Source organism: Mixophyes fleayi, chromosome 6, assembly GCF_038048845.1.
Source record: "Mixophyes fleayi isolate aMixFle1 chromosome 6, aMixFle1.hap1, whole genome shotgun sequence".
NCBI lineage: Eukaryota > Metazoa > Chordata > Amphibia > Anura > Limnodynastidae > Mixophyes > Mixophyes fleayi.
Genome location: NC_134407.1, coordinates 223,509,784 through 223,537,640, shown reverse-complemented (window position 1 = coordinate 223,537,640; position 27,857 = coordinate 223,509,784). Strand labels below are relative to the sequence as shown.

Sequence of the window (27,857 nt, the reverse complement as noted above, 5' to 3'; positions counted from 1 at the left end):
GTGTCGTTGTCTACCTAGACGACATATTGATCTTCTCACAGGACCTGCCTTCTCATCACCAACATGTGGCAGAGGTCCTCTCCAGACTACGGAAAAACTCGTTGTTCTGTAAATTGGAAAAATGTTCATTCGAGTTACCCCAGATTCCATTCTTGGGGTATATAGTTTCCGGAGTTGGCCTGAAGATGGATCCAGACAAAGTAAATGCTGTACTACATTGGCCTCAGCCAACTACTCTTCGTGCCATCCAGCGTTTTTTAGGTTTTGCCAATTAATATAGACGCTTCATTCAAGACTTTTCATCCATTGCATCTCCCATTGTGGCCCTAACTCGGAAAGGGGCTAATACTAAGCAATGGTCATCTGAGGCTCTCCAAGCCTTTCAAATCCTCAAAGAGGCCTTCTCATCTGCTCCCATTCTGCGACAGCCTGATGTGACACTCCCCTTCTTCCTAGAAGTAGATGCCTCTAATGTGGGCTTAGGAGCTATTCTCTCCCAACGCTCGGAGCAACAAAAATTACATCCTTGTGCCTTCTACTCTCGGGGTCTTCTGCCCGCAGAGAAAAATTATACTATCGGGGACAAGGAGTTGCTGGCCATCAAAGCTGCATTAGAGGAATGGAGATACTTGTTGGAAGGAGCTCGCCATCCGGTGACGATCTTCACGGATCATAAGAACTTGTCATATTTGCAATCTGCTCAATGCTTGAATCCTCGTCAAGCAAGATGGTCTCTTTTCTTTTCCCGTTTTGAATTAATTATAACCTTCAAACCAGCCGCTAAGAACAAGAAAGCTGACGCTCTATCTCGAGCTTTTGTGACGTCCTCTGATGTAGAAGAGGTTCCCAACCATGCTATTCTAGACCCCAAATGTATTTCTCTGGCTGCTTCATCCACCAAAATGCTACCATTTGGGAAGACCCTTGTGCCTCCTACTCTGAGGAGGAAAATCCTTTCGTGGTTCCATGCCTCTCGTTTTTCTGGACACGCCGGTGAACACAAGACCTTTGAGATTCTCTCTCGTAGTTACTGGTGGCCTTCAATGAGGAGAGACGTCAAAGAGTTTATTGCTTCCTGTGATTTATGTTCTCAGTTCAAATCCTCCCGCAGAACTCCAGCAGGGTTGCTGCGACCACTACCCATTCCGTCCAAGCCTTGGACCCATATTAGTATGGATTTCGTTACTGATTTGCCACCAAGTAAGAATCACAATACTATTTGGGTAGTGGTAGACAGATTTTCGAAGATGGCCCATTTCGTCCCTCTGTCCGGTTTACCTTCCTCGTCTACTCTGGCTGAACATTTCATTAAAGAAATCTTCCGCATCCATGGATGTCCGTCTGAGATTGTGTCGGATAGAGGAGTACAATTCGTTTCCAGATTCTGGCGGGCCCTTTGTAAAACCTTGGGCATACGATTAGCACTCTCATCGTCTTACCATCCGCAATCTAACGGACAAACGGAACGAGTCAATCAAGATCTTGAGACTTTTATTAGGATGTTCTCTTCAGCCAACCAAGACAACTGGGTAGAATTGCTCCCTTGGGCTGAATTCGCCCATAACAACATGTACCATGAGTCATCATCCAAAACTCCATTCTTTGTGGTCTACGGTCACCATCCGTCTTTTCCGGAATTTCCTGCCCTCCCGCCCACCCAAGTTCCTGCTGTGGAGACTGCTTGTCAAACCTTCAAAAATATCTGGTCTCAGGTCAAAACCTGTTTAAAGAAGACATCTAATAAATATAAGTCTTTCGCAGATAAGAAGAGGCGGGCTATTCCACCACTAAAAATTGGAGATCGTGTCTGGTTATCTACCAAAAATATTCGTTTGAAGGTTCCATCTATGAAATTCGCCCCTCGTTTTATTGGTCCATATAGGATCATTCAAGTTATCAATCCAGTATGTGTTAAACTTCTTCTTCCTAAGAATCTTCGGATTTCCAATGCCTTCCATGTGTCCTTGCTCAAACCTCTCATCATCAACCGTTTCTCGACTCCTCCCTCAGCACCGCAGCCAGTTCAAGTTCATCAGGAGGAGGATTTCGAGATTACTGAGGTATTGGATGCAAAAATTTCGCGAGGAGTCCTCCGTTTCCTCGTTCATTGGAAGGGCTTTGGTCCTGAAGAGCGTTCATGGATCAAAGCTGAAGATCTTAATGCTCCTGCCCTTCTGAAGAAGTTTTATTCAAAAAATCCGGACAAGCCCGGTTCCAGGCGTTCTGTGCCCACCTTTAAAAGGGGGGGTACTGTCACTCACCGGACTGTGAGTGCTTCTTCCCGGACATTTAGGAACCGTGGCTGTCCTCCATCCTGAGGGACTGCGCATGCGCAGCCCTTTCTATACCTCCAGTGTATGTTCCTTTAACTTAATTGGCAGATCAGGCAACCTCCCTATATTAAGCACCTGTGGTCATCACCACATTGCCTGATCTTGGAGTCTCATTCCCCATGAGTCTCTGAAGGTGTTCCTGTGTTTCCTCGTTTATTCAGCCCAGCTGATTCCTGTGGTTTCCAAACCACTTCTACCTCTGTGGTTTCCAAACCACTTCTACTACTGTGGTTCCCATACCACTTCTACCATCTACTGTATCATCGTGACTGTGAGCTGATTCCTATCCGCTGCCTCCGTGCACTACAGTCTTCTAACCACTTCAACTCTACCTTGTATCATTGGGACTGTTAGCTGATGCCTATCCGCTGCCTCCGTGCACTACAGTCTTTCATTCACATCCACTCACCTGTTCATGATTGTGACTGCCAGCTGATTCCTATCCGCTGCCTCCGTGCACTACAGGCTTCAACCTGCAACTCGTCTGTGTTTCATCATCGTGACTGTTTGGCTGATTCCTATCCGCTGCCTCCGTGCACTACAGTCTTCAACCTGCAACTCGTCTGTGTTTCATCATCGTGACTGCTAGCTGATTCCTATCCGCTGCCTCCGTGCACTACAGTCTTCAACCTGCAACCCGTCTGTGTTTCATCGTGACTGTTTAGCTGATTCCTATCCGCTGCCTCTGTGCGCTTCAGTCTTCAGTCCTTGTCAACTCTCCCGTGTTTCCTTGAGTCTGCTGCCACTATTGCTACCCGCTACTCTCCGTGATCAACTGTTCCAGTTCAACTCTGCTCTGGTGTCCCATCGTTACTGCACCTGCTGGTTGCTATTGGCTACCTCCGTGTTCCCGCAGAGACCCGCTGCTGTTACTTCTCAGCGCTGAGCATCTCATCATCTGCTATTTCCTGTTCCGTGATCACCCTGCTACCAGAGTACCATATTACCACCTATACTGCTCTGGTAAGCCTATCACCTGGTGATCCCTGGGTAAAGACTCCTAGTGCCCGTGACACTAGCTTTTCTTGGACATCATCTGTATGGAAAGGGAGGGAAAATGAACGGATATTTGAGTCAGAACATCGAGGCAATGTGTCTCTGAGGAATGTTCCAGAGATACATCATGGCACCTCGCACCGTTTAGTATTAGTATGTTCAAGACCAGTGAGTGGCACAGTGAAATAGGTCAAGGACCACATGTGCAGTCCTCCAGCCTTCAAAAGTTCCGCACAGAGGAAGTAGAGAGAGCATGGTGCACTCGCTCCTGCTCTAGATACATCATGTGACCTCCCTGCGCCGTGTACTGCCTCCTCCTACAGATATGCCATCTGACCTCCCTGCACTGTGTACTCCCTCCTACTCCTCCGGGTATACCATGTGACCTTCCTGTACTGTGAACTCCCTCCTCCTCCAGATATGCCATCTGACCTCCCTGCACTGTGTACTCCCTCCTCCTCCAGGTATACCATGTGACCTCCCTGCACTGTGCACTCCCTCCTCCTCCTCCAGGTATACCATGTGACCTCCCTGTACTGTGCACTCCCTCCTCCTCCAGGTATACCATGTGACCTCCCTGCACTGTACACTCCTCCTCCTCCTGGTATACCATGTGACCTCCCTGCACTGTACACTCCCTCCTCCTCCTCCGGGTATTCCATATGACCTCCCTGTACTGTGCACTCCCTCCTCCTCCAGATATGCCATCTGACCTCCCTGCACTGTGTACTCCCTCCTCCTCCGGGTATACCATGTGGCCTCCCTGCACTGTGCACTCTCTCCTCCGGGTATACCATGTGACCTCCCTGCACTGTGCACTCTCTCCTCCTCCTCCAGGTATACCATATGACCTCCCTGCACTATGCACTCCCTCCTCCTCTAGGTATACCATGTGACCTCCCTGCTAGAGGAGATTATGTGACGCGGGTCGGCTGCCCCCGTTCTGATAAGATCATGAACAGTCGCCTGGGAGCCGCAGGTGAAGGCTCGGTTGGCTGCCTGTTCCCCACCACTGTTCTAGATAGATTCAAATACAAAAATAGCATCACCTTATTCTATTACTTTTATCCAGGGTTTCTCTAACAATAGAAGGCATTATGAAAGATTTTCTAGTGATGCTGCCTATAGCACTTGGCACCCTCTAAGATTAAGAAACAACCAATAATTCACTCCAAGACAAGCTGGAAGACAGGAGAATCAACTTATGAATGATTGGACTCATCAAATCAATTAACATAAACAGATCTTGTGAACTTTGTTTCACAATGTCAGCATTCTAGTATAGGTCTTTGCTGATCGTTTCTTTTCTCTGTTCCTGTTTTGTTAACTATTTCGACTGCAATTGGCTTCCTGGCAATATTTGGCCCAGTTCCATGGGAATCCAACTGCTGGTATCTTAGGCTCACTTGCTGCTTGGTCAGATCCTGGAATGTTGGAACCCTGTTTAAAAAATGAGATAGCTATTATTCACCTTCTGGAAAGCAGAGCAGTGGGTAAAAAAATCTAGGACTCCCTCTTGCCTCCCCCCAAACCAGTTATACATTAAGTCAGTAGATTTTGTTTTTAATTAACAGGTCTCCTTCCACTCAATTAGCCTCAAAATTGAATTAATAGCATTCAGAATTAATTTTTCTTCCAGCCACATATTCCCCCTGTTCTCTTCATATAGTCTCTCTTCACCCCCATCAACCCCTTCTTTACCCGTTTTCTCCAGCCACCCCACCCTACCCCCCCCCCCCATTCTCTCCAGCCCCTTTCCCCTCTCTGTCCTCTCCAGCCCCTTTCCCCTCTCTGTCCTCTCCAGCCCCTTTCCCCTCTCTGTCCTCTCCAGCCCCTTTCCCCTCTCTGTTCTCTCCAGCCCCTTTCCCCTCTCTGTCCTCTCCAGCCCCTTTCCCCTCTCTGTCCTCTCCAGCCCCTTTCCCCTCTCTGTCCTCTCCAGCCCCTTTCCCCTCTCTGTCCTCTCCAGCTCCTTTCCCCTCTCTGTCCTCTCCAGCCTCTTTCCCCTCTCTGTTCTCTCCAGCCCCTTTCCCCTCTCTGTCCTCTCCAGCCCCTTTCCCCTCTCTGTCCTCTCCAGCCCCTTTCCCCTCTCTGTCCTCTCCAGCCCCTTTCCCCTCTCTGTCCTCTCCAGGTGATTCTCTCCCCGTTTATCTCTGAAGTAATTTAACCAACGTCTCCTCACATCTCCAGCTAATGCAGTTTACTGCTCGCTGCACTTTATCACAAAGTTATTGTGAACACTACTTAACTTGAACTACTGTTGATACATTGAATGTTGTAACTATTGTCTGAACTCTATTGATATAAGTGTTTATATTGCTCCTCTACTCTAATACTAACTACTGCTTGAATGATAAACTCTAATAACTACCTACTAACTATTGCCTGACTGATATAACTAATATAAATATGATTGCTTAAGTAGAACCTTTAATTACTGTAATAATAATTATATAGAAAGGGAAAGTTAAGTAGACATATAGAATATAATATCATATATAATGAAAACATGAGGAATTGGTTCATATTTTTATCAAAATAGCTAAGCCTGCATTCCAGCATAAAATGCAGTTCAAATCAGCTACACTCACCTGCCATGTATAGGGGATTACATCTAGCAAGGGCTGGCTTGAAAGCCACACCCAAAAGGCCTTAAATAAACTAGAGAAGAAATAAACCTGTGCTCAGTAAATCCCATATTATACACGGCATGAGCTGCATGGCAATATAAACACCCTATACGTATACAAAATAAAAAGACAATTGTTGTCAGCACTTGTCCTTAACGCTGTATATTTGTGTGTATCTAACAAAATGAAAACTTGAGGTATTGGTTCATATTTTGATCGAAACATTTAAGCCTGCATCCCAGCATCAAGGTTACCTCATTTTTTTTGTTTAAACTTTATTACATTTTAAACTTACATTACATTGTACAATATATTGCCAATAAAAGTGAAATAAGAACATAATGTAAGATGGGTCAAATAAGAACCTCTTCCATAACACATAAGCATTACTGATACATCAGAGCATTGATTATCATAATCCAAATTAATTAATATATGAAACTAGAAACAGAAGGATAGAAAAGCAAACTGAATTGGGGAAGGAGAAGTGAGGTGAGCTTGAATTAGGAAAGTGGGGAGGGGAAAGAGAAGGGCAGTGGGAATGGGATGAAGGAACCTACATCTGAATTTAAAGTGAGGAAGGTTCAGCATATCTCATATAGATTAGAATCTAAGTTTAGACCTAGAACACATTATCTATCCACCACCAAGGATTTCAGATGAAGGTAACATATTTTATTTTAGCGCTAATATTCATTGGAGCGGTTAAGTTCTCCCTGTGTCTTCGTCTGCTGGATCCCAAGGACGGTGGGTTTTGAGCCATCTAAACCAATGATGTAGAAGTTGTCACGGTTATCCCCTGCTACTGATAACACATCTTCCAAAGCCATATCGAATTCTGATTTGGAGAACCAGTCAGACACGATTGGAAGAGAGGAGGATCTCCATCTAATGTGGATCACCGACTTTGTGGCATTAACAAGGTGTTTTAAAACAGATTTCTTTTGTGGGGAGAATGGTAACGTCAACAGATTAAGGAGCCAAAACTCCAGATTTCTAGTCACATCCCCCCTCAAGTTTCTCCTTGGAGACTCACTATATCTCAGTAGGTTCTGATTTTCAAACATTCCCACCAGACATGAATAGGATTACCTGGGCCTACTGAACATCTCCAGCAAGGATAGGAAAACGCTAGAAATACCTTACTAAAGATATCTATAAAAATTTAGAGACGAGAGATCAGTTTGAACTGTATTTCAAATCCACACATGTTCAGGGAGCTTGCATGTGTCATCTAAAAGATTTTGACCCATTATCCAAGGTCTTTCTCCTATGCCTTTCCATAACGGGGGAGTGAACTATAGGAGTTTTCTATGATGAGCTTATACAGTTGAGATATTGAATGCTCTGGATTTTAGGGAGTTACAGTCATTCAAAATATAAATCTTTATAGATTTCTCCAAGCATACCTTTTTGTGTTAAGGAATTGGAAAACCTGTAGGTTTTTCCATTGTCCCATCTGGGAAAAGTTTCCCTTAGTTTGGATATCTTCAAAGGGACGCTCATCACCAGTGTCCACCAGCTGGCCAATCTAGAAGACTCCCACCTTCAGCCACCTTTTGAAACCCACAGGGTGTAGCCCTGGTTGTAATTGCGTATTAACAACAAAAGATGTCAAATGAGATACCACCATTGAAATATCATTCCGATATCTGAGACTTTTCCAACATGTGACAGTGGGTGAAATGGTAGAGTGAAAGTAGTGGTGGGTTCGTGATCGGGGGCGTTACCTTTGTAGGTAACCACATCGCCTTTTTCTCTATCTCAATCCACTGTTTAGAATCAATGTCCCTGGACACACTAGTATTCTATTTAACATAATAGAGCTATACTAACTGGTGATGTGGGGGAGCTCCCTCGGTGTCTCCTTCTATACATTACTTCTGGTTTCAGATGGGGCTTCTACCACCATATATAAAGACTAACCACTTTCTGAACGTCTGCAATCCATTTCAGAGGGATGTGTTTGGGCAAGGTCTGTAGCAGATATAATAGTTCATTTTAAGAATGCTAATCCTCCCCATCCAGGTGATATTTTTACACTTTCAGCCCTTCAAATCTTTACGCAGATTAGTAAGCAGTTTAACAAAAATTTGTATTAAATAGTTGATAAGGTATTTTGCAATATATACTACTAAATATTTTAGGTAGGAGTGGTGCCAAACAAAGGGGAAATCATGTTTCATGCCCTTTACCAAATGGGTCATGGTCGTACGGATTAATGCAACAGATTTTGAATAATTTACTTAGACAATTTGCCAAATACACAAAATTCTGCTACTAGATTAGGGACCAATACCACTGGATTTGTGTCACTAGTAGATCATCCACAAAGAGCGTTCAGCTTATATTCTTTGTCCCCCACCTTAAGCCGTTATATCTAGATTCTTTCAAATTGAGCGTGCAGCGGCATCCAAACAGAAGACAAATATTATCAGCGAGGAGAGAGGGAATACCTGCCCTGGGGCAGTTACTAATATTAAATGGGGCATATAAAGATCAATTAATTTTAATTCTAGCTGAGCGTGCATTGTATAGTGTAAACATCCTATGAGTGCAGGTTGGGATCTCACCCATATGCCACAGCAACCTTGACATATATCCTCAATCCACTCTGTCGCAGACTTTCTCGGCATTGACGATAAGAGGATGGAGACAGATTCAGATTTTAAAGAGTGATGGATGAGATCTATCATTTTTGTAGTACTGTCTCGGGCCTTTCAACCCAGCACAAACCCAACGTGATCACTGTGTATCAGCCTTGGTAATAGAAGTTAGTTTACAATCACTTTTATTCTTGTGGTCCTGATTGTTTTTTTTACACTCGAGAAATACAACTCTTACCCTGAAACTTTAGAATAAAACAAATTTTATCTGGAAATATTGATGAATGTAAGAATGCTCTGAATTGTCAATGTATAAAAGGTGCCACACATATTATATTTATAAAAGATTATCCTGTGAATGTTTTTCACTTAGGACTCAAACAGCCTGAAGAAACCAACACACATTGAATGGAGGTAAAGAACACATACGGTCTGCCGATGGTTAACTTCAAAAATTATTATATTACAGTACAATGAAATAATCCATGTCGGGACAAGGGGTTTATTCAAGTATCCAATGCCTCCCTTTAAAAGTACTGTAAAAACCGCCAATCCAAATATTATGATGTATTATTATTACAAATGTCAAAAGTACTTTTTAAGTCCGCTACTGTGATAATGGAATACATGATCTCAAAACTGGTAGTGGCTAAAATGACTTTTGTGAATATAATGTTAAGCAAACTGGTCTATAATTATGATAAACTGGTCTAGAATTATGATAAATAAAAAAAAGCTTACTTTTGGACCTACTATCAGCAAATTAACATTATAATTGTAAAACAATACAAATCTAAAACACAAATGTAATCATTTATTTAAAATTGACCCACGACAGTCACACATTTTAAATGACACTGTGAAATTCCAGTCATGATTGTGGAAGATGGTGTCCTAATTAATTTGAAAAAAAACCAAGAACATTTCTATGAACTTTCAGTAATGTATTAAAAAAATGTTTTACTAGGAAGTCGAAGACGTTTTAGCATATAAGACTTCCTTGTATGAAATGTGCTTATTTTACATGCGTATTTGCTCATATTTTACCACTTTATTCCTAATAAAGCTGATTGACAGAGATAAAGAGTTTGTCGATCATATTAATTTGTTTTACAATTTAATTAACATCTAAACTGCGTACTTAGATGTAATAATTCAACTTAAAAAAAAACTATATAAATGGAAGATATAGGAAAACTGTTATTACACAGTTGTCAAAAGCTGATTGATGTCTAAAGTTCTGTCTACCGTCCTTCAATCAAGAAGCCTTATCTCACATTCGGGTAATGTCAATTATTTCATATCTTTGTGAACAAACTCATGATTAACAAGTGATATCTTATGTTTAAAACGTTTCCCACATTGACAACACCCAAATGGCTTGTCCCCGGTGTGAGTTCTCAGATGCCGGATTAAATACTCTTTCACGGCAAAACATTTATCACACTCAGAGCATACAAATGGCTTCTCTCCTGTATGAGTTCTCTGATGTACGACAAGATGACTATTGCACAGAAAACGTTTCCCGCATTCCGAGCAAACAAACGGCTTCTCTCCTGTGTGGCTTCTTTGATGTAAGACAAGTTGGGCGTTATCGGGCCAACATTTCCCACACTCCGAACATTGAAATAACTTCTTTCCTGTGTGAGTTCTCTGATGGATAAGAAGTTGAGCGTTGGTCAGAAAAGTTACACCACACTCGGAACACTCAAGTGGGTTCTGTCCTGTATGAGTTCTTTGATGGATGACAAGTTGGGCTTTTCTCAAAAAATATTCCCCGCACTGGGAACATTGTGGGATTTTTTTTTTAGAGTGAGCTCTCTGATATTTAGTTAGATTTGAGATATCACCAAAAGTGGATTGTGTAGGAGTTTGGTAAATAACTTCAATCTCGCTCATTGTGCTGTCTGAGTTGTTTTCTAATATTTGACCTGCAATATAATCTGATTTAACAGGATGATCTGTTACTGAATTAAAATCAGTGTCCGTGAAGTTTCCTTTTTCGGATTCCTCCTTAATAGGAGTAGATGTATATTGTGTATGATCTGTGGGTGTATAAATTCCAGTGTCTGTGAGGTTTCCTCCTTCACATGAGACTGATTCCTCCTTAATAGGAGTAGATGTATATTGTGTATGATCTGTGGGTGTATAAATGTCAGTGTCTCTGAGGTTTCCTTCATCACATGAGGCCGGTTCCTCTTTAATATGAGTAGATGTATATTGTGTATGATCTGTGGGTGTATAAATGTCACTGTCTGTGAGGTTTCCTCCATCACATGAGACTGATTCCTCCTTAATATGAATAGATCTATATTGTGTATGATCTGTGGGTGTATAAATGTCACTGTCTGTGAGGTTTCCTCCATCACATGAGACTGATTCCTCCTTAATATCAGTAGATGTATATTGTGTATGATCTGTGGGTGTATAAATGTCAGTGTCTGTGGGGTTTCCTCCATCACATGAGACTGATTCCTCCTTAATATGAATAGATCTATATTGTGTATGATCTGTGGGCTTCTCTCTTGGGCTTCTTTCTTCGTATGGGATGGGATTCTTAGTCCCATTTTTTATACTTGAATCCATGCCTACATAACCAGAAATCCAGGTGTCACCTGTTAAAAATAGTTTTGTTAGCATCTGTATTCATATAATGCAATAGTAAAATTCTATTGAATGCCTCACTGAGCTCCTCATCCCTAAATGTACTCAAGGGATACCATAGCCACTACTAGATGTAAATAATAGGAAAACAGATCAAACACAGATAAAAAAAAATAATATACATTATATTACAAAGTAGAATTCATCACACATCCAAAGAGAAATCCCATCACGCATGAAAGTGGAAAAAATTATGTTATAGAGACCACTCTATTCGGTATTTCAGTCTAGATCCGATATGACCTCCAGCAAGAAACAAAATGTATCTCAACTGGGGCAATTGTCTGAAATGTATCATCGACTGTAACGGGTGGAATCTTTGCCCCCTAAACGGGGTACTTGTATAGGGTAGACCTGTGAATGGTCACCCAATCTGAGACTTCACATTACCACAAATGTATTCGGGTGCTCTCTTTTCTTTATGAAATGTTATTCAATATCATTATTTCTTCTACTGTAAAAAGTAAATACTCTTTAATACTGTTATTGACGATTACTGCATGATAAATTTTAGGAACTGTTGACTAAAACTTTAGATGAGATCTAAACAAGGTTGTATGTCACTCTCTTATAAAGAATAGAAATGATTATGTGGGACATAATTTTACTGGCTTTTGCTGCTGCTGATTGATACTGAGCACTTCTGACAAGTTTGTTCTTGACATGCAAATTCATTTGTTCAAACTGTTAAATTAATGCAAAACTATGAGAGGCTTTATATCTGTCTACTGTTATATGCTACCTGTAATACTTACTCATTTACTCTCAATGTTTCTCCTACTTCTTCAATGATGAGAATTTTGATAAATCAGGTTCTTGCTGTATGATTTTTTTGTACAAAGCAATATATGATTATATCCTTAGATCTGTCTGATACAGTTTTACTATACAGGTCTTATACTATACTAGTCTAATAAGACATAAATTAAATATAATGTGACTTTCTAAGCAAACATGACGGTGATTAAACCTCCTCTTACCTGATGATGAGAGGTTTTGGTGATTCTCCATCATTACGTCCTTATACAGACCCTTGTGTCCTTCTAAATACTCCTCCTCCTGCATGGAGAGATAGACAGTGACATCATCCACCTTATAGGAACCTGACACACACAATGGTCATCACCCAGACACATCCACTGGTGTTACTGTATAATGTCCCATTCCCAGCAGTCATCTCTCCAGTCACCAGCTGAAGCATCATCATCATCATTATTTATATAGCGCCACTATTTCCGCAGCGCTGTACAGAGAACTCACTCACATCAGTCCCTGCCCCATTGCAACTTACAGTCTAAATTCCCTAACACACACACACACTCACAGACTAGGGTCAATTTGATAGCAGCCAATTAACCTACGTTTTTGGAGTGTGGGAGGAAACCGGAGCACCCGGAGGAAACCCACGCAAACATAGGGAGAACATACAAACTCCTCACAGATAAGGCCATGGTCGGGAATTGAACTCATTACCCCAGTGCTGTAAGGCAGAAGTGCTAACCACTGAGTCACAGTGCTGAATGATCTTGTTGGTCTATTGTCACTGTGTCATTTGTCTTTATACTCTGCCGTAATATATGTTTACATTCCAGATGTCATTTTGCCATTTGCTGTTTCTCATGATGTTCTCTGTCTCCTTGTCACTGTACATCTCTCCATGCTCTTATTCTCTGCCATGTTATCTTTACTGAATCCTGTTCTACCTCCTTTCTCACCTCTCCAGGATCTCATAATCTCCCAGGTTTTATTCATTAATCTTATTCCTCTCCATGATATCATATTAAGCGCCATTGCATGAATTGTCCCTTCCCCCAATCCCACCTTCTTCCTTTCTCCCTCCCCCACCTACCTGGTATTTATTTACTCTGCCGTCTGCATCTACTTCTAATGTCTCCCTCCACACTTCTCTTCTATACTCTCTCTCTCCTCCTCTTTACTCACCTGTCTGCAGGAATCATGCCTCACTGTCTATCATACACCGATGTAAAACTCTCACCCATTTCATCCTTCCATGTTATCTCTATTGCACTCTTTGTTTTGCATCCATCCCTATACCCTTTGCAATCTCAACCATCCATTCCTGTGGCACGCTCCAGCCCATCACTCCAGTAAGTATTCCAATCCTTTATCCACGTCTCCCAGTTACCCTGCCTTCTCTGTCGCACTCTGCAACAACCTAGCATCCATCCACGGCCATCTCATTCCCTTAACCTCCTCTCCATCACCAAACTCTGGCTCTGCTCTTACAGCACAGTCTTCCCTGCAGCCCTCTCCTACTGGGGGCTTTTATCTACCCTCACTCGCAGACCAGGAGACAAACAGGGTGGTTGAGTAAGGCACCCTCCTCTCTACATGCTGCACCTTCTGTCCTTCCTTTGACATTCCCATTTTGACCCAATGCAATCAGGCTTCCTCAATTTTCATTTCAGTGAAATTGCCCTCAATAAAGTGATGAAAAACCTTCTCATAGCCAAGTCGAAGGATCACTCTCATCCATTATTGTCTTCATTAACCACTCTGTCTCTTTTGAGCATCCTCTTTTTCTGCACACCCTTTGTTCAGTCTGTCTTTGTGGCATGGTTCTCTCGTTCTTTACCTCTGTTCATCTCAATATACAACTCCTCCCCCAGGAATTTAACTTGCTCTTTATAGCCTCCAATACCATCTCAATGCTGATGACATCCAAATCTACCTCTCTTCCCAAACCTTGTCCTTATCTACTATCCCGTATGTCCAGCTACCTCTCTGTGAGGTCCACATGGATGTCACAATACTACCTCAAGCTAAACGTGCTCAAAAGCAAACTCATCATCTCTTCCAAAATCCCCAACACCCCACAATCTCCCTCGCTGCCAATGGCATCATACTTCCCTCTGACCACACACATGCTGCTTTGGAGTCATCCTCGACTTTGTCTGCATCTTCATTTCTCACATCCAAACTTTCTACCAGTTCACTAGCTTTCACTGTTATATCACTAGAAGATCTGACTCTTGCTCACCCTTCAAACCACCATTTACTCTCCCTCGTGCCCTCTAATATTACTTTATTAGCTATGCCTCACCTTCTATCTCATCACCACCGGTCTAGAGCGCCTACAAGATTTCTCTACTGCTACTACCCTCCTATGGAACTTCCTCCCATGTCTTATCAAACGCTCCCCCAACCTTCATAGCTTCAAATACTATTAAAGTAAAACACATCGCTTTACCATGGCCGCACTACACACAGCTGACCCTTCTCAAAACACACACAACTCCTCCGTCTCTGGAACAGAGCCCTATTTTGTCTTATCCCAACTCATTAACCTTGTATATCACTGTGCATTTATCCTTTATTACAGTGCTGTGTGTACATATTACAGCAGATGATGTATATTAGTTATATAATATATAGTATAATCTAATACATATCAGTTATTACCCTGCTGTGTGTATGCATTACAGAACATTATAAGCAATATAGTAAACAGTATAATATAATACAAATTATTACATTGATTTATAGGCATATATTACAGTATATGATGTATAATAGTGATATATAGTATAATATACTACACCCCAGTTAATGCATAGGTGTGTATGCATTACAGTATACAATATGAGATCGGAGGAATTTGGAGGCCAAGTCAACACCTTGAATTCTTTGTCATGTTCCTCAAACCATTCCTGAACAATATTTGCAGTGTGGCAGGGCGCACTATTCTGCTGAAAGAGGCCATTGTCCTAAGGGAATACTGTTGACATGAAGGGGTATACTTGGTCTGCAACAATGTTTAGGTAGCTGGTACGTGTCGAAGTAACATTCACGTGAATGCCTGGAAAATTCCCAGCAGAACATTGTCCAGAGCATCACATTTCTAATCCTTATCCACACCTTTTGCTGAACCATAGCTTCTTCTTTTTGGACTATTCTGTGAATTTTGTCATAACAGTTCATATTTCATTGGATGTTTAGTTTAAATTGGTTATTTTGAGGATTGATATAACTTTTCCATTGCTTATTGCATTTTTAAGTTGCTCTGTTTTATCCTATGCTTATTAGCATATTAAATCACTTATTCATGTGACCAGCCGTATTGCTTACACTTTTGACATTTTGAGTGACATTTATCTTTGTTCAAAGAGAAGTAATTGTTCATCCACATATATTACCCTACAAAGTCACTCTTCTAGCGCTGGATTAGTTACTACACTTGCTCTGACACAGTCTTTTAGCCATCACAATGTGGCTCTTGTTAAAGTCGCTCAGATCCTCTTGCCCATTTTGCCTGCTTCCAACACATCAACTTCAAGAACTGACTGATCACTCGCTGCCTGATATATACCACCCTCTGACAGGTGCCGATGTAACGAGATAATCAGTGTTATATCACTTTTCAGTGGTTTTAATGTTGTGGGTGATTGGGGTATAGTATACTATAATACAGAGCAGTTATTACATTGATGTGTGTATATAGTACAGTATATGACAGATATTAGTAATATAATATATAGTAGAATACTAATCAGTTATTACATTGCTGTGTGTGTATATTATAGTATATGATGTACATTAGTGATATAATATATATAGTATAATATAATACAGAACAGTTATTACACTGCAGTGTGTATATATTACAGTATATGATGTATATTAGTGATATAATATATAGTATAATATAATACAGAGCAGTTATTACATTGCTGTGTGTATATATTACATTATATGATGTATATTAGTGATATAATATATAGTATAATATAATACAGATCAGTTATTACACTGCTATGTGTATATATTACAGTATATGATGTATATTAGTGATATAATATATAGTATAATATAATACAGATCAGTTATTACACTGCTATGTGTATATATTACAGTATATGATGTATATTAGTGATATAATATATGTATAATATAATACAGATCAGTTATTACACTGCTATGTGTATATATTACAGTATATGATGTATATTAGTGACATATTATATAGTATAATACAGATCAGTTATTACATTACTGTGTGTATATATATAATACAGTATATTAGTGATATATGTATAATAATATAACCTATAACAATATATGAGAGTTATTATTTTACCTCCTCCAGCTCAGTACATTTCCTGCACTATGACTGACCCGGATGTCTATGTGAGGTTACATTCACACAGTGGATGAAATGTCTTATAAAGATTTCGGTCCTTCTGGTAGACCACAAGAAAATGGCCGCCGCTGTGCTTGTTATCGTCATACAGTAGATGCTGATGTCCTCTAGAAAATGGCCGCCACTCTTCAGTATTAGACAGGATTATCTGCAATAATAAATGCTGCCTTCTGTCTAGGGTTCAGTACAAGGTGACTAGTAAGATGTGGTCCTAGCTCCAGTATGTATAACACATGTTCCTGTTTATTTATAGTATTTATACAGCTGTACAGTGCAGCATGTGTGTCTGTGCATACATTACATACATTACCTCACTATCCTACAGCTTCATACTACATGATAATGGACACCACTTTCCATCATTGCAGACACGTTATAATCTTTTTTTTATTGTTCAATGTTTATAGTTATATTGTCTGTAACATTACTAGCAGTATTATCAGTAGTGTCCAAGATCTCCCAGAGGAGACCTATAATGTGGCTTATTTTGTCCTGATTTTGCATGTGTTTATGTTGGAAGCTGTGCTACTATGTGAGTATTACTGTGTGGGCAAGCAGGGGTGGATCTAGCTATTTTCCTGGAGGAAGGGGCTTCGTATTCGGTGACCCCCTCCCCTAACGAGCACACTGGCAGCTGTCTCATACTATTTACATATGACTGGCGGCCAAGGGGCAGGCAGAGGATGCTGCTCCCATTAATCCCTGCTCCTGTTGTGGGCTGCAAATCAGGACGTCCTGCCAAAATAGGGGCAATTGGGAGAGGTGCGATCACCCTCTGGATTCACCACAGTGGCCGGGCAGCAGAGATAGGAAAGGAGTAATTACCATAAAGCTGCCTGCTGGGATAGAGAAGACATAGCCTGTTGTCTTTTAGCCTCGCATTTATAGCAGCAGTGAAATGGATGTAGTCACAGCATCAGGTCTCGATACAATACCTCTTCCTGTGGCTCCCAGCTGGGGCCCGCACCTATACAGTGGAGCCCGATTTTGGCTTCTTTGTGCCTGTCCTGACATGATACAATACAATACAAAAAATACAATACTGCAACTATAGATCACATCACAGTTTAACAGGCAATCAAAACATTGAGCATCAAGGGCAGATACTTTGCAGCAATTGCAAACTGGGTCAGCCTCCAACCGCATACAACCCAGGGGTAACATGGACTACCATTTCTACACCATAGAAATAGGTAACACAAATATTTATTGTAGAATCGCAGCACACCATAGCGCCCTCAAAACCCATCTGTTCAGATTAGCCTACCCTTCCTCCACCTAACACTGCCCTCCTTCAACCTTCTTCTCTCTTTCTGTTCTAACCTTTCTACACTTCGCCCACTCCTACTTACTCCTGTGATTCTCTCACCTCGGTGCTCTCGTTCCTCACCCAATCTTGCCACTCTTTGTCTCCTGTCAGTCTCCCCCCTCACCTTTAGATTGTAAGCTCCTCTGAGCAGGGCCCTCTTTCCTTGTGTCCGCCTCCTCCTGTTTATCTTTGCCTTTAGCCCTTTGTCTCTTCTCTCCATCTCATTACTTGACTCATGCACCCATATTTCTTCTTCGACTGAGCTTCCTCTTCTCCATCTCTGCCCTGATCCCTACAGGGCACAGATAATAATAATTAGCATTTAAAATCTGTCTTGCACATTCAACCCCAAGATACCAGAAAGTTATGCTTGTGCTGAAATTCGGTGGCGACATTTCTTTGATCAAACTTATGTATCCATTGAAAGGGGCACAGAGATCTCTACTTTGCAAGTTGAAGTGTTGGAATGTGACACGTTGCTGCACTTTCGTAAAATAGGGGCTGAGACTCTGTTCATAGCTATAAAGAAAGAGCCTTAGAGAGAATACAGTGAAATATCCAAGTAGGGAAAAGTAGACAGTTAGTGCTGGGGGATTACCTTTAAGAGATGGCTTGTGAGGCTCTCTTTTTATGCCCAGTTGAGGCTGGGTAAATAGCCTAGAAAAGGTCATAGCAAAAACGATTAGTGGTAGTGGAAGGCACAGTGTGGAGTTATAGTACTGAGAGAAGATGCTCTGCTTGGTTGTTGGTATCTAGTTTGCAAGCACTTAAATGTAGAAAAGTAAATCTATTTATTTCAATACAGTAAACATTAGTAGTGTATTAATGTGTAAATGCAAATATAGAATCAAAAGTAGTAGACAATAAACTAGAAATAAAGTAAGATGAAGTAAATAAATAAATGTAAATTAGACACTTGAATGCAATAGGTATGGAGTGTAAATTCCTATTTGCTTAACCAGTCTGTTTAATCCTTGTGTTGTGCCCATGGTTCCTTGGCCAGCTCTAGGTGCATGCAAGGAGATGCGATGGTTTAATGTCAGGTATTCTAGGTGGGTGTATAATGGGTAAGTATCAACTTGTTGGTTTAGCGGAGGTCACATCACACTGTGGTTTGGCTCCTTGGTCCACTTGCCTTTCCTTGGTGTGGTGCCTGGTTTGGTGAGGTTCAAAAAGGGGACAGTGTGGAAGTGGTTAGCTCATCTCTTCGGACTTCTCATGCTGTGTCTTGCTGCTAGCCGAAATGACCAGCCTTGTGACTCCTGTCGATGGGAATATGAAAGCCCAGCACTTCCAAAAGAGTGTTAGCAGTGTCCAATGTGAAGCGTCCTTAGCGACCAATGCATTTTGTCAGCACTAAAGGCGAAGTTTGTCAGGGAAGGTATGGTGATTATTGTGAGGGGGAAGTTGTGGTCTTCTAAATTGTTTCAATCGTTTAATGGAATTTGAATATGAGATTGAGTGGTTTGTCACATTTTCAACAGTGCTTTGTAGGGCCTACTATATGTCATAATCACTGAATCACCCTGAAAACAGTTCTTTTATCCATACACCTGTAATAGCTGCCACCACTTCTTTTATTAGGGCAAAAGGGTTAACTGAGTCAAGCAATACAAAGGTTAACACGATCAAGCAACCATTCCCGTCTTAAAAGACTTATGGATATGTTAGCGTAACAAAGACAAAAACTAAACCTCAGATTCAATATAAAAAGAGGTGCTGGACATTGGATTCAATAAACAAAATATAATAAATGACATAAAATAAATGCAATAGTTAAAAATATAAGGGATAAAAATACAGAAATAGAACACTTACGTTGATCGTATTATCTGAATGCATTTCCCACAAAATTGACAACCAAGGGTAGTTTTACAGGGGTTTTTAAGTCCACAAACTTCCTCCATCTGTGGTGTCACTGAGAAGAATCTTATTCTTCACACTACCGTGCTAATTGACAAGACTAAAGCCCTCAAATTCCAATATTCCCTGTCTTTACAAAACACCTTCATTAATAATGTTATTCTAAATTGAGGCAGGAGTGAAATTGGGTTAACATATGTACACCTGCATATTTGGAAATAGTTTATCTCCTAAGATTCTGAAGTTTGGGAAAAGTTCGGAGGATAGGAGAGGATCAAACATTTATATACATTCATATTTTTATTTTGATTGGTTCTCCACCAAGACATCATGTATGCAAATACATATAGACATTACGGTAAGTAGGTCTGTAACCCATTGTGCATTTGTATTTCAAACAAGCATTGACATAGTGCAGAGTGTCTTCTCACAGCCAGAATATCTGGAACATGAAGTGAAGCCCACAATCAGCAACCGATAACCCCCTGTACAGAACCTATGGTGCAGGATGTTTTTCACCTTTAACAACCACCTTTCCCAGAACCACACTGTTCACTGGTACTCGGATGCCCCCTGGACTTGATCCCAGTAGTGTATAGTTGTTATCAGTTGTGAGTGAGGTAGAGTCAGGGAGACTCGCAGCTATGGAGCAACATGCAGACAAAACAAGACAAACAGATCACAAAAGAGAATGGTCATCAGAGGTACACTAAGACAATAAACAGGCAGAGAGTTCAAGGGCAGGCTGAGATCCAGCAGCAAGGTCCAGTAAACAAATCCAAATTGAACACAGAAATCCAGCAGTTATAATCCTACAAAGAAGAACTGAACCTCTAATCTGTTCCCTGTGTTGAACCCAACACAGAATCAATGCTCTGCCAGCTACACTTTTATCCTGATTCATCCTGTATGGACAAAAAATACTTCCAGCTAAGAGGTGCAGCAGCAGCTACACAACTCCAAGAAGTAAGGTGACAATGAAAAAGCCTGGCGGTGGCAGCAACTACTCTCCTACAACTGGTGCGCAGTTGGCATTTGCAGTCGGTGATTGGTGGCCGAGTGACACCAGTAGGATTGGTCAGTAAGGGCAAGTTACTAAGGCAACCCAAAGACTAATCAGTAAAACCACCGGTGGCAGAGAGACAGTGTGGCAAGAGTAAGCCCATTCTATTGTGTGAATATGAGTAGGGTTTGAGGAAAGTGATTGATGTACAGGAGGTTTTGTAGGGTAGATGCCTATCCATGATCTGCTATGTGTCCACGACAATTTGTCTGCTCTACTAACTTTGTATAGTGATTGTGCAATACACACATTGTGCCTGATTCAAGTCTGCACGCAATTTGCAGTTAAAAAAAGAACATGGAACCTGAGCGTAGGTTCAACCATATTCAAATCCAAGCGGATCTCAGGATGCGTTTCCATTTGAATCTGGGTGTAAGTACCCTCTGCCTAAATGTTACTTGCTGTATGTTGAGAGGTACAACAGAGTGCACAAGTGTTTGTGTAGTATAATGTGACATCAGAACGCCTAAAATAAATTATATGAAACTAAATCATTAATAAAATCATGGATTGTTAAAAAATAAAAAATTAGTTTTTTGTACATTAAAAACATAAATCAAGATGCAAGTGATATGGCTGAAACCAGTACTTGATTTGGCTGCTTCTGCGCTGGAACCCCCCCGGCATACCCTTGCAGTACATTGCCTATGTTCTTCCACCCTGTTCTACCACTCAAGTACAAGGCAGTTGCGCCATTTGCGCCCGGACAAGAATTGCATTTATTGGCGCAACCTCCATTTCTGGTCATGCGCAGTATAGACAGAGAGGTTTCACCACTTCCTCCGCAGACGGTCAGAGAGGTTTCACCACTTCCTCAGCATACGGTCAGAGAGGTTTCACCACTTCCTCAGCAGACGGTCAGAGAGGTTTCATCACTTCCTCAACAGACGGTCAAGAGAGGTTTCACCACTTCCTCCGCAGACGGTCAGAGAGGTTTCACCTCTTCCTCAGCAGACGGTCAGAGAGGTTTCACCACTTCCTCAGCAGACGGTCAGAGAGGTTTCACCACTTCCTCAACTGACGGTCAGAGAGGTTTCACCACTTCCTCAACGGACAGTCAGAGAGGTTTCACCACTTCCTCCGCAGACAGTCAGAGAGGTTTCACCACTTCCTCAACGGACGGTCAGTGAGGTTTCACCACTTCCTCTGCAGACGGTCAGAGAGGTTTCACCACTTCCTCCGCAGACGATCAGAGAGGTTTCACCTCTTCCTCAACAGACGGTCAGAGAGGTTTCACCACTTCCTCCGCAGACGGTCAGAGAGGTTTCACCACTTCCTCAACGGACGGTCAGAGAGGTTTCACCACTTCCTCCGTGGACGGTCAGAGAGGTTTCACCACTTCCTCAACGGACGGTCAGAGAGGTTTCACCACTTCCTCCGCAGACAGTCAGAGAGGTTTCACCACTTCCTCAACGGACGGTCAGAGAGGGTTCACCACTTCCTCTGCAGACGGTCAGAGAGGTTTCACCACTTCCTCAGCAGATGGTCAGACAGGTTTCACCACTTCCTCAGCATACGGTCAGAGAGGTTTCATCACTTCCTCAACAGACGGTCAGAGAGGTTTCACCACTTCCTCAGCAGAAGGTCAGAGAAGTTTCACCACTTACTCAGCAGTCAGTATTTGTATGAATGCTGGAAAGATGCATAGAGACAGGACAAATAAACAGAGGAGATGTCTGGGGACGTGGAAAGTCTAGGAGTAAGGGATGCTCATGGCCTCTGCATTAGGTGCTGAAGCAAAGGGATTAAGGGCACTAAACACTGGTTTTAGTGGCTTTGAAAACTAAATTTGGGAATCTGAAAAACGCAGGCATGAACGTTAAATCTCAACGGGACGTCAATCACATCCTTGAGAGTTTACAACACGCCTACACAGACACTACAACTATGAATCAAGGGGGTATATTTACTAAGCTGCAGGTTTGAAAAAGTGGAGACGTTGCCTATAGCAACCAATCAAAGTCTAGTTATCATTTATTTAGTACATTGTACAAAATGACTTCTAGAATCTGATTGGTTGTTTTAGACAACATCTCAACTTTTTCAAACCCACAGTTTAGTAAATATTACCCCCAAGGTGTCCTGGAGGTAAATTTATCAAGCTTCAGGTTTGAAAAAGAATAAAAGTTGCCTATAGCAACCAATCAGATTAAGTCAGCAGAAACAAAGGTGTAGTTGGCCAGCCATGCAAGGCCACCTGAAAACTGTTGAGTAAAGTTACTATAAAAGAGGTGGCATGGGGTCAGTAGGTACAGATGGCTGCACTCTAGATAGATCTGTCCTTAACATCCCACATAATCATCTTTCCACTAACTTAAATCATCTATAAATGTGTGGAGGCAGTAGGAAATTAGTGTGGTTGTGACAGAGGACAAGGTTGATTAGAAGATCTACTGGGAAACCATCATCTCCGCACAGCTCCAGCTTTGTAGAGTGACTGGTTTGTGCTTCTGCCTTCAGCTTTCTCTCCTCTTCCAGGCGTACTACACCACTGGTAGCGGTACAGATAGGCCAGTCGACAATTTTGTGTAAAATGGATAATGTTCTATAAACGGTACTCCCTCCAAATATATTACATTTCCTTAACTCTCTTTTGTTAATGTTTTAAAGACATAGACAGCTTACAGGATGACTAACAAAATCAAAGAATGATATGGGGATACAGAATACAATACACTTATAATTATTACTGCATATTTAAGCAATATTTCATGTCCAGTCTTGAAGGCTTCTCTGCATTAATAACGCAATGGGTCTCGGGTAATTTTCAGAATCCTTAATCGATACGTGATTAACCAATTGTTTTGTGTAAACCATACTTGCCAACTCTCCCTGAATGTTAGGGAGACTCCCTGAAATAGGGGTGATCTCCCTCACTCCCTGAAGAGTCTGGCATTCTCCCAGATGCTGAGCCAGTACAAGACGTGGTTGGATTCGCCATCTGTGGCATGATGACACAGTTCAGAAATTGTGACCTATGTCCATGTATTGATGCCCATGGAGGTGGCCATTTTCTAGGAGGCCAAGATTTAATCAAAGACTGACAGGTAAGAAAACATGACTTCAGTAATGGAGACAGAAATGTAAAAGACACTTCAGTCTCTAGAGATTCATTAGCTGCTTTTCTTTAATGCATAGTTGCCTACTCTCCCAGAATGTCCGGGAGACCCCCGCATTACTGGGTGACCTCCTGATTCTCGCCCCCGCAATAGATAAGTGGCGGGGAGCATAATAATGCAAATATCACATCAAATTGTGACAATGGTTTAGGGGGCGGGACCAAAATGATGCAATATGTCAAGCCCCGCCCACCTCCCCGGCATCTCCTTGAAGCCATAGAGGAAAAGTTGGCAAGTATGCCATCACATAGTTATTATATCACCTCCTCTAGATCAGTAAATCCCCAACACTCTGTCTGACCTAGAACCCGGATGTGTCGTTAGGAGGTTACATTGTATATTATACACAGTATGATGATAGGGGGGAAAATACATATTACAGCTTTATGTCCCTCATCGCGGAGATTTGAACCACAAGAAAATGGCCGCAGTTCTGCAAATTTTGGTCATAGACGCTGAATTCTTGCATCTAGTGTTTGGAACAAGGTGACTAATAAGTTGTGGGCTAGGTCTGGTACATATAACACATATTCCTATTTATTTACCTCCTGAAATAAAGTATTTACACATCTGAACAATGAAGAGTGCAAGTATTACACACAGGTGTTCCTCTAATATAATGAAAGTATTATCCATATATATGTCACAACACCACCTAAAGCCTAAAATGTCCAAATCATAGCTTGCCCTCCTCCCAAAGTCACCAACCCTGCTCCCACCTATCATCATCATTTATTTATATATCGCCACTAATTCCGCAGCACTCAATACCACTTACACTGGTACCTGCTATAGTGCCATTGCCCGCTCTGTGCCACACTTGTCACAGCCCTTTCCCAATAGATTGTAAGATCTTTAATCTCTGCTTTTTGTCATATGCCTGCACATTTGTGCTAGAACCCCACTGAATCTTCTCACCACCCTGAGCATGGCGAGCAGATTAAGAGAATAAAAATGCAATTAATTAGTTATTTTTGCATCCGTCTCAGATTTAATAGCCCCCTATGGGTCATTTACCCACCACAAAAGTTTAAAAGTGCAACGTAAATACTGTACATGTGCCCCTTGTTGATAAAGGGGGAACTATGTGATGAAGGAGGGCACAGTGTAATGAAGGAGGGGCATAGTGTGATGAAGGGTGGGGGCATAGTGTGATGAAGGATGACATAGTGTGTTGAAGGAGGGCACAGTGTGATGAAGGAGGAGCATAGTGTGATGAATGGTGGGGGCACAGTGTGATGAATAAGGAGGCATAGTGTGATGAAGGAGGGGGCACAGTGTGATGAAGGAGGGGACACAGTGTGATGAAGGAGGGGACATAGTGTGATGAAGGAGGGGACACAGTGTGATGAAGGAGGGGGCATAGTGTGATGAAGAAGGGGGCATAGTGTGATGAAGAAGGAGGGCATAGTGTGATGAAGAAGGGGGCATAGTGTGATGAAGAAGGGGGCATAGTGTGATGAAGGAGGGGGAATAGTGTGATGAAGGAGGGGACATAGTGTGATGAAGGAGGGGGCATAGTGTGATGAAGGAGGGGGAATAGTGTGATGAAGGAGGGGACATAGTGTGATGAAGGAGGGGGAATAGTGTGATGAAGAAGGGGGCATAGTGTGATGAAGGAGGGGGCATAGTGTGATGAAGAAGGGGGCATAGTGTGATGAAGAAGGGGGCATAGTGTGATGAAGAAAGAGGGGATAGTGTGATGAAGAAGGGGGCATAGTGTGATGAAGAAAGAGGGGATAGTGTGAAGAAGAAGGGGGCATAGTGTGATGAAGAAGGGGGCATAGTGTGATGAAGGAGGGGGCATAGTGTGATGAAGAAGGGGGCATAGTGTGATGAAGGAGGGGGCATAGTGTGATGAAGGAGGGGGCATAGTGTGATGAAGGAGGGGACATAGTGTGATGAAGGAGGGGACATAGTGTGATGAAGGAGGGGACATAGTGTGATGAAGGAGGGGACATAGTGTGATGAAGGAGGGGGCATAGTGTGATGAAGAAGGGGGCATAGTGTGATGAAGAAGGGGGCATAGTGTGATGAAGAAGGGGGCATAGTGTGATGAAGGAGGGAGCATAGTGTGATGAAGGAGGGGACATAGTGTGATGAAGGAGGGGACATAGTGTGATGAAGCAGGAACAGTGTGATGAAGGGGCAAAAGTGTGATGAAAGAGGGGGCATTTTTCTATACTTTTCACCAAATTAATTTGCCAAAAATGGTTAAATTTTATTACAAAGAATACTTATTCTTCATGTGTATTATTCATATAGCAATACATCTTTGCTGTTTAATGTATTTATTTGTATTACTCTCTTTATTAAGGTTTATTATATATTATTTGTATTTTAACAAGAAAGGTATTATTGAATGAACAAATTTATAAAAGGGGAGGAGGGCGCAAATTTATATTTTTCAAGGGGGCACCAGTCATAAGGACAGATTGATCTCCCAATTGTCACAAGGCTTTCGAAGTGAGCTAGGGATGTCCTGAGATCGGGAATATTCACAGGACCGTGAGTTCTCACCTCTGCTCCTTCTGCTTGGCTAGATGGTTTACAACTGTGGGGCTTCAAACTCGCCAGAGTTGCCTATCACTTCCTGGTCTGGCTAATTTCAACAGATTATTGACACTTGCAGTTCAGACTCATGTCATCTAGCAAACCACAAGTTGAGATTACATTACAAGGCTCTTCACTGCAGTGGGTGTCTGCTAGGGACCTTGCCAGAGGCGGGCTGGGGCGGGGGGCAGGGGGGCATCGGTCCTCCGGGCCGCTCAGTCCAACCACTGTTAGGGCCGGCCGCCCAGCCCCCCTCCCCCTCGCCGATGCAATATTTCGGCATAATAAACTGGCGTCATCAACGACGTGGCCGCATCGTGTGTCATGTGATGCGGCCTCCTGTGCGCCCCCCGGGCTGAATCCTGTCAGCCCGCGTCCTGGACCCTGCCTCTTTTGCAGCAACTGCTAAATCCACCAAGGGATCAGACTCCTGATCGCTCTCAGTTAAGCTACACACAGCTAATACACACGCTTTCCTGTCATGATAAGCTTGGAGCACGTTGATGTGATCTACCCTCTGCCTCATTTGGCCATCATCTTTTGCCACTACATAATTGACATCATTGATGCACTGTACTATGGTGCAGGGGCCCTCCCAGCCAGCCTGCAACTGTTCTGCCGCATAGGGATCAGAACTAGGGGTCTGATTCATTAAGGATCTTAAATTGAGAAGTTTCTTATTTCAGTCTCCTGGACAACACCATGTTACAATGCAAGGGGTGCAAATTAGTTTTCTGTTTTGCACATAGGTTAAATACTGACTGTTTTTTCATGTAACACACAAATACTTGATATTTGTACACTAAAATTTAAAGGTGATATTTGTGTGCTACATGATAAAACAGTCAGTATTTAACTTATGTGCCATGGAGGTCCATACATACATACAGAGTAAGAAGATATACTGAGCGACACCTCCACTATGTAGAACAAGAGAAGTGGTACTGTGGATCTATCCACGCATCCAGAATACAAACAGATAGTGAGAGATACACCGGTGTGCAGAAGAAGAGAAGTGGTACTGTACATCCAGAATAAGGACAGATAATTAGAGTTACATCCAGCATGCAGAACAAAAGAAGTGGTACTGTATATTGAACCAAATTATTCAGAATAAGAACATATAATGAGTTACATCCAGCATATAGATCAAGAAAAACAGCACTGCGTATTTATCCATACATAGAGAATAAGGACAGATACTGAGAATTACAACTTGTATAAAGAATAAGAGAACTTGTACTGTGTATATATCCATACATACAGAATAGGTGCATATTCTGAGTGTTATATCCAGCATACAGAACAAGAGAAATGGTATTGTGCAGATGTACATACATACATAATGAAAACATACACTAAGAATTACACCCAGAGCATAGAATAGGAGAAGTGGTACTGTGCAGATGTCCTTATAAACAGAATAAGAGTGGATTTGAGAACAACAGACATCATACAGACCAAGGGAAGTGGTACTGTGGATATGTCTCTATATACTGAATAAGAATGTATGCTGAGAGTTACACCCAGTGTGGAGAAAAACAGTAATGGTACTGTGTATTT

The 27,857-nt window shown here is 42.0% G+C and overlaps 2 protein-coding genes across 2 annotated transcripts in view; both read right to left on the bottom strand.

Moving 5' to 3' along the window:
• Positions 1–27,857, bottom strand: part of LOC142160080 (uncharacterized) — a 205,309-nt gene that overhangs the window by 25,817 nt on the left and 151,635 nt on the right. The window lies entirely within an intron of this gene.
• LOC142160122 (uncharacterized) lies at positions 9,042–16,392 on the bottom strand. The gene is made up of 3 exons (XM_075215086.1): positions 16,325–16,392; positions 12,207–12,285; positions 9,042–11,177 (listed from the first exon to the last, which is right to left on the bottom strand). Exons 2-3 carry the CDS (start codon positions 12,238–12,240, stop codon positions 9,856–9,858), a joined length of 1,356 nt encoding a protein of 451 aa, XP_075071187.1. The 5' UTR covers positions 12,241–12,285; positions 16,325–16,392; the 3' UTR covers positions 9,042–9,855.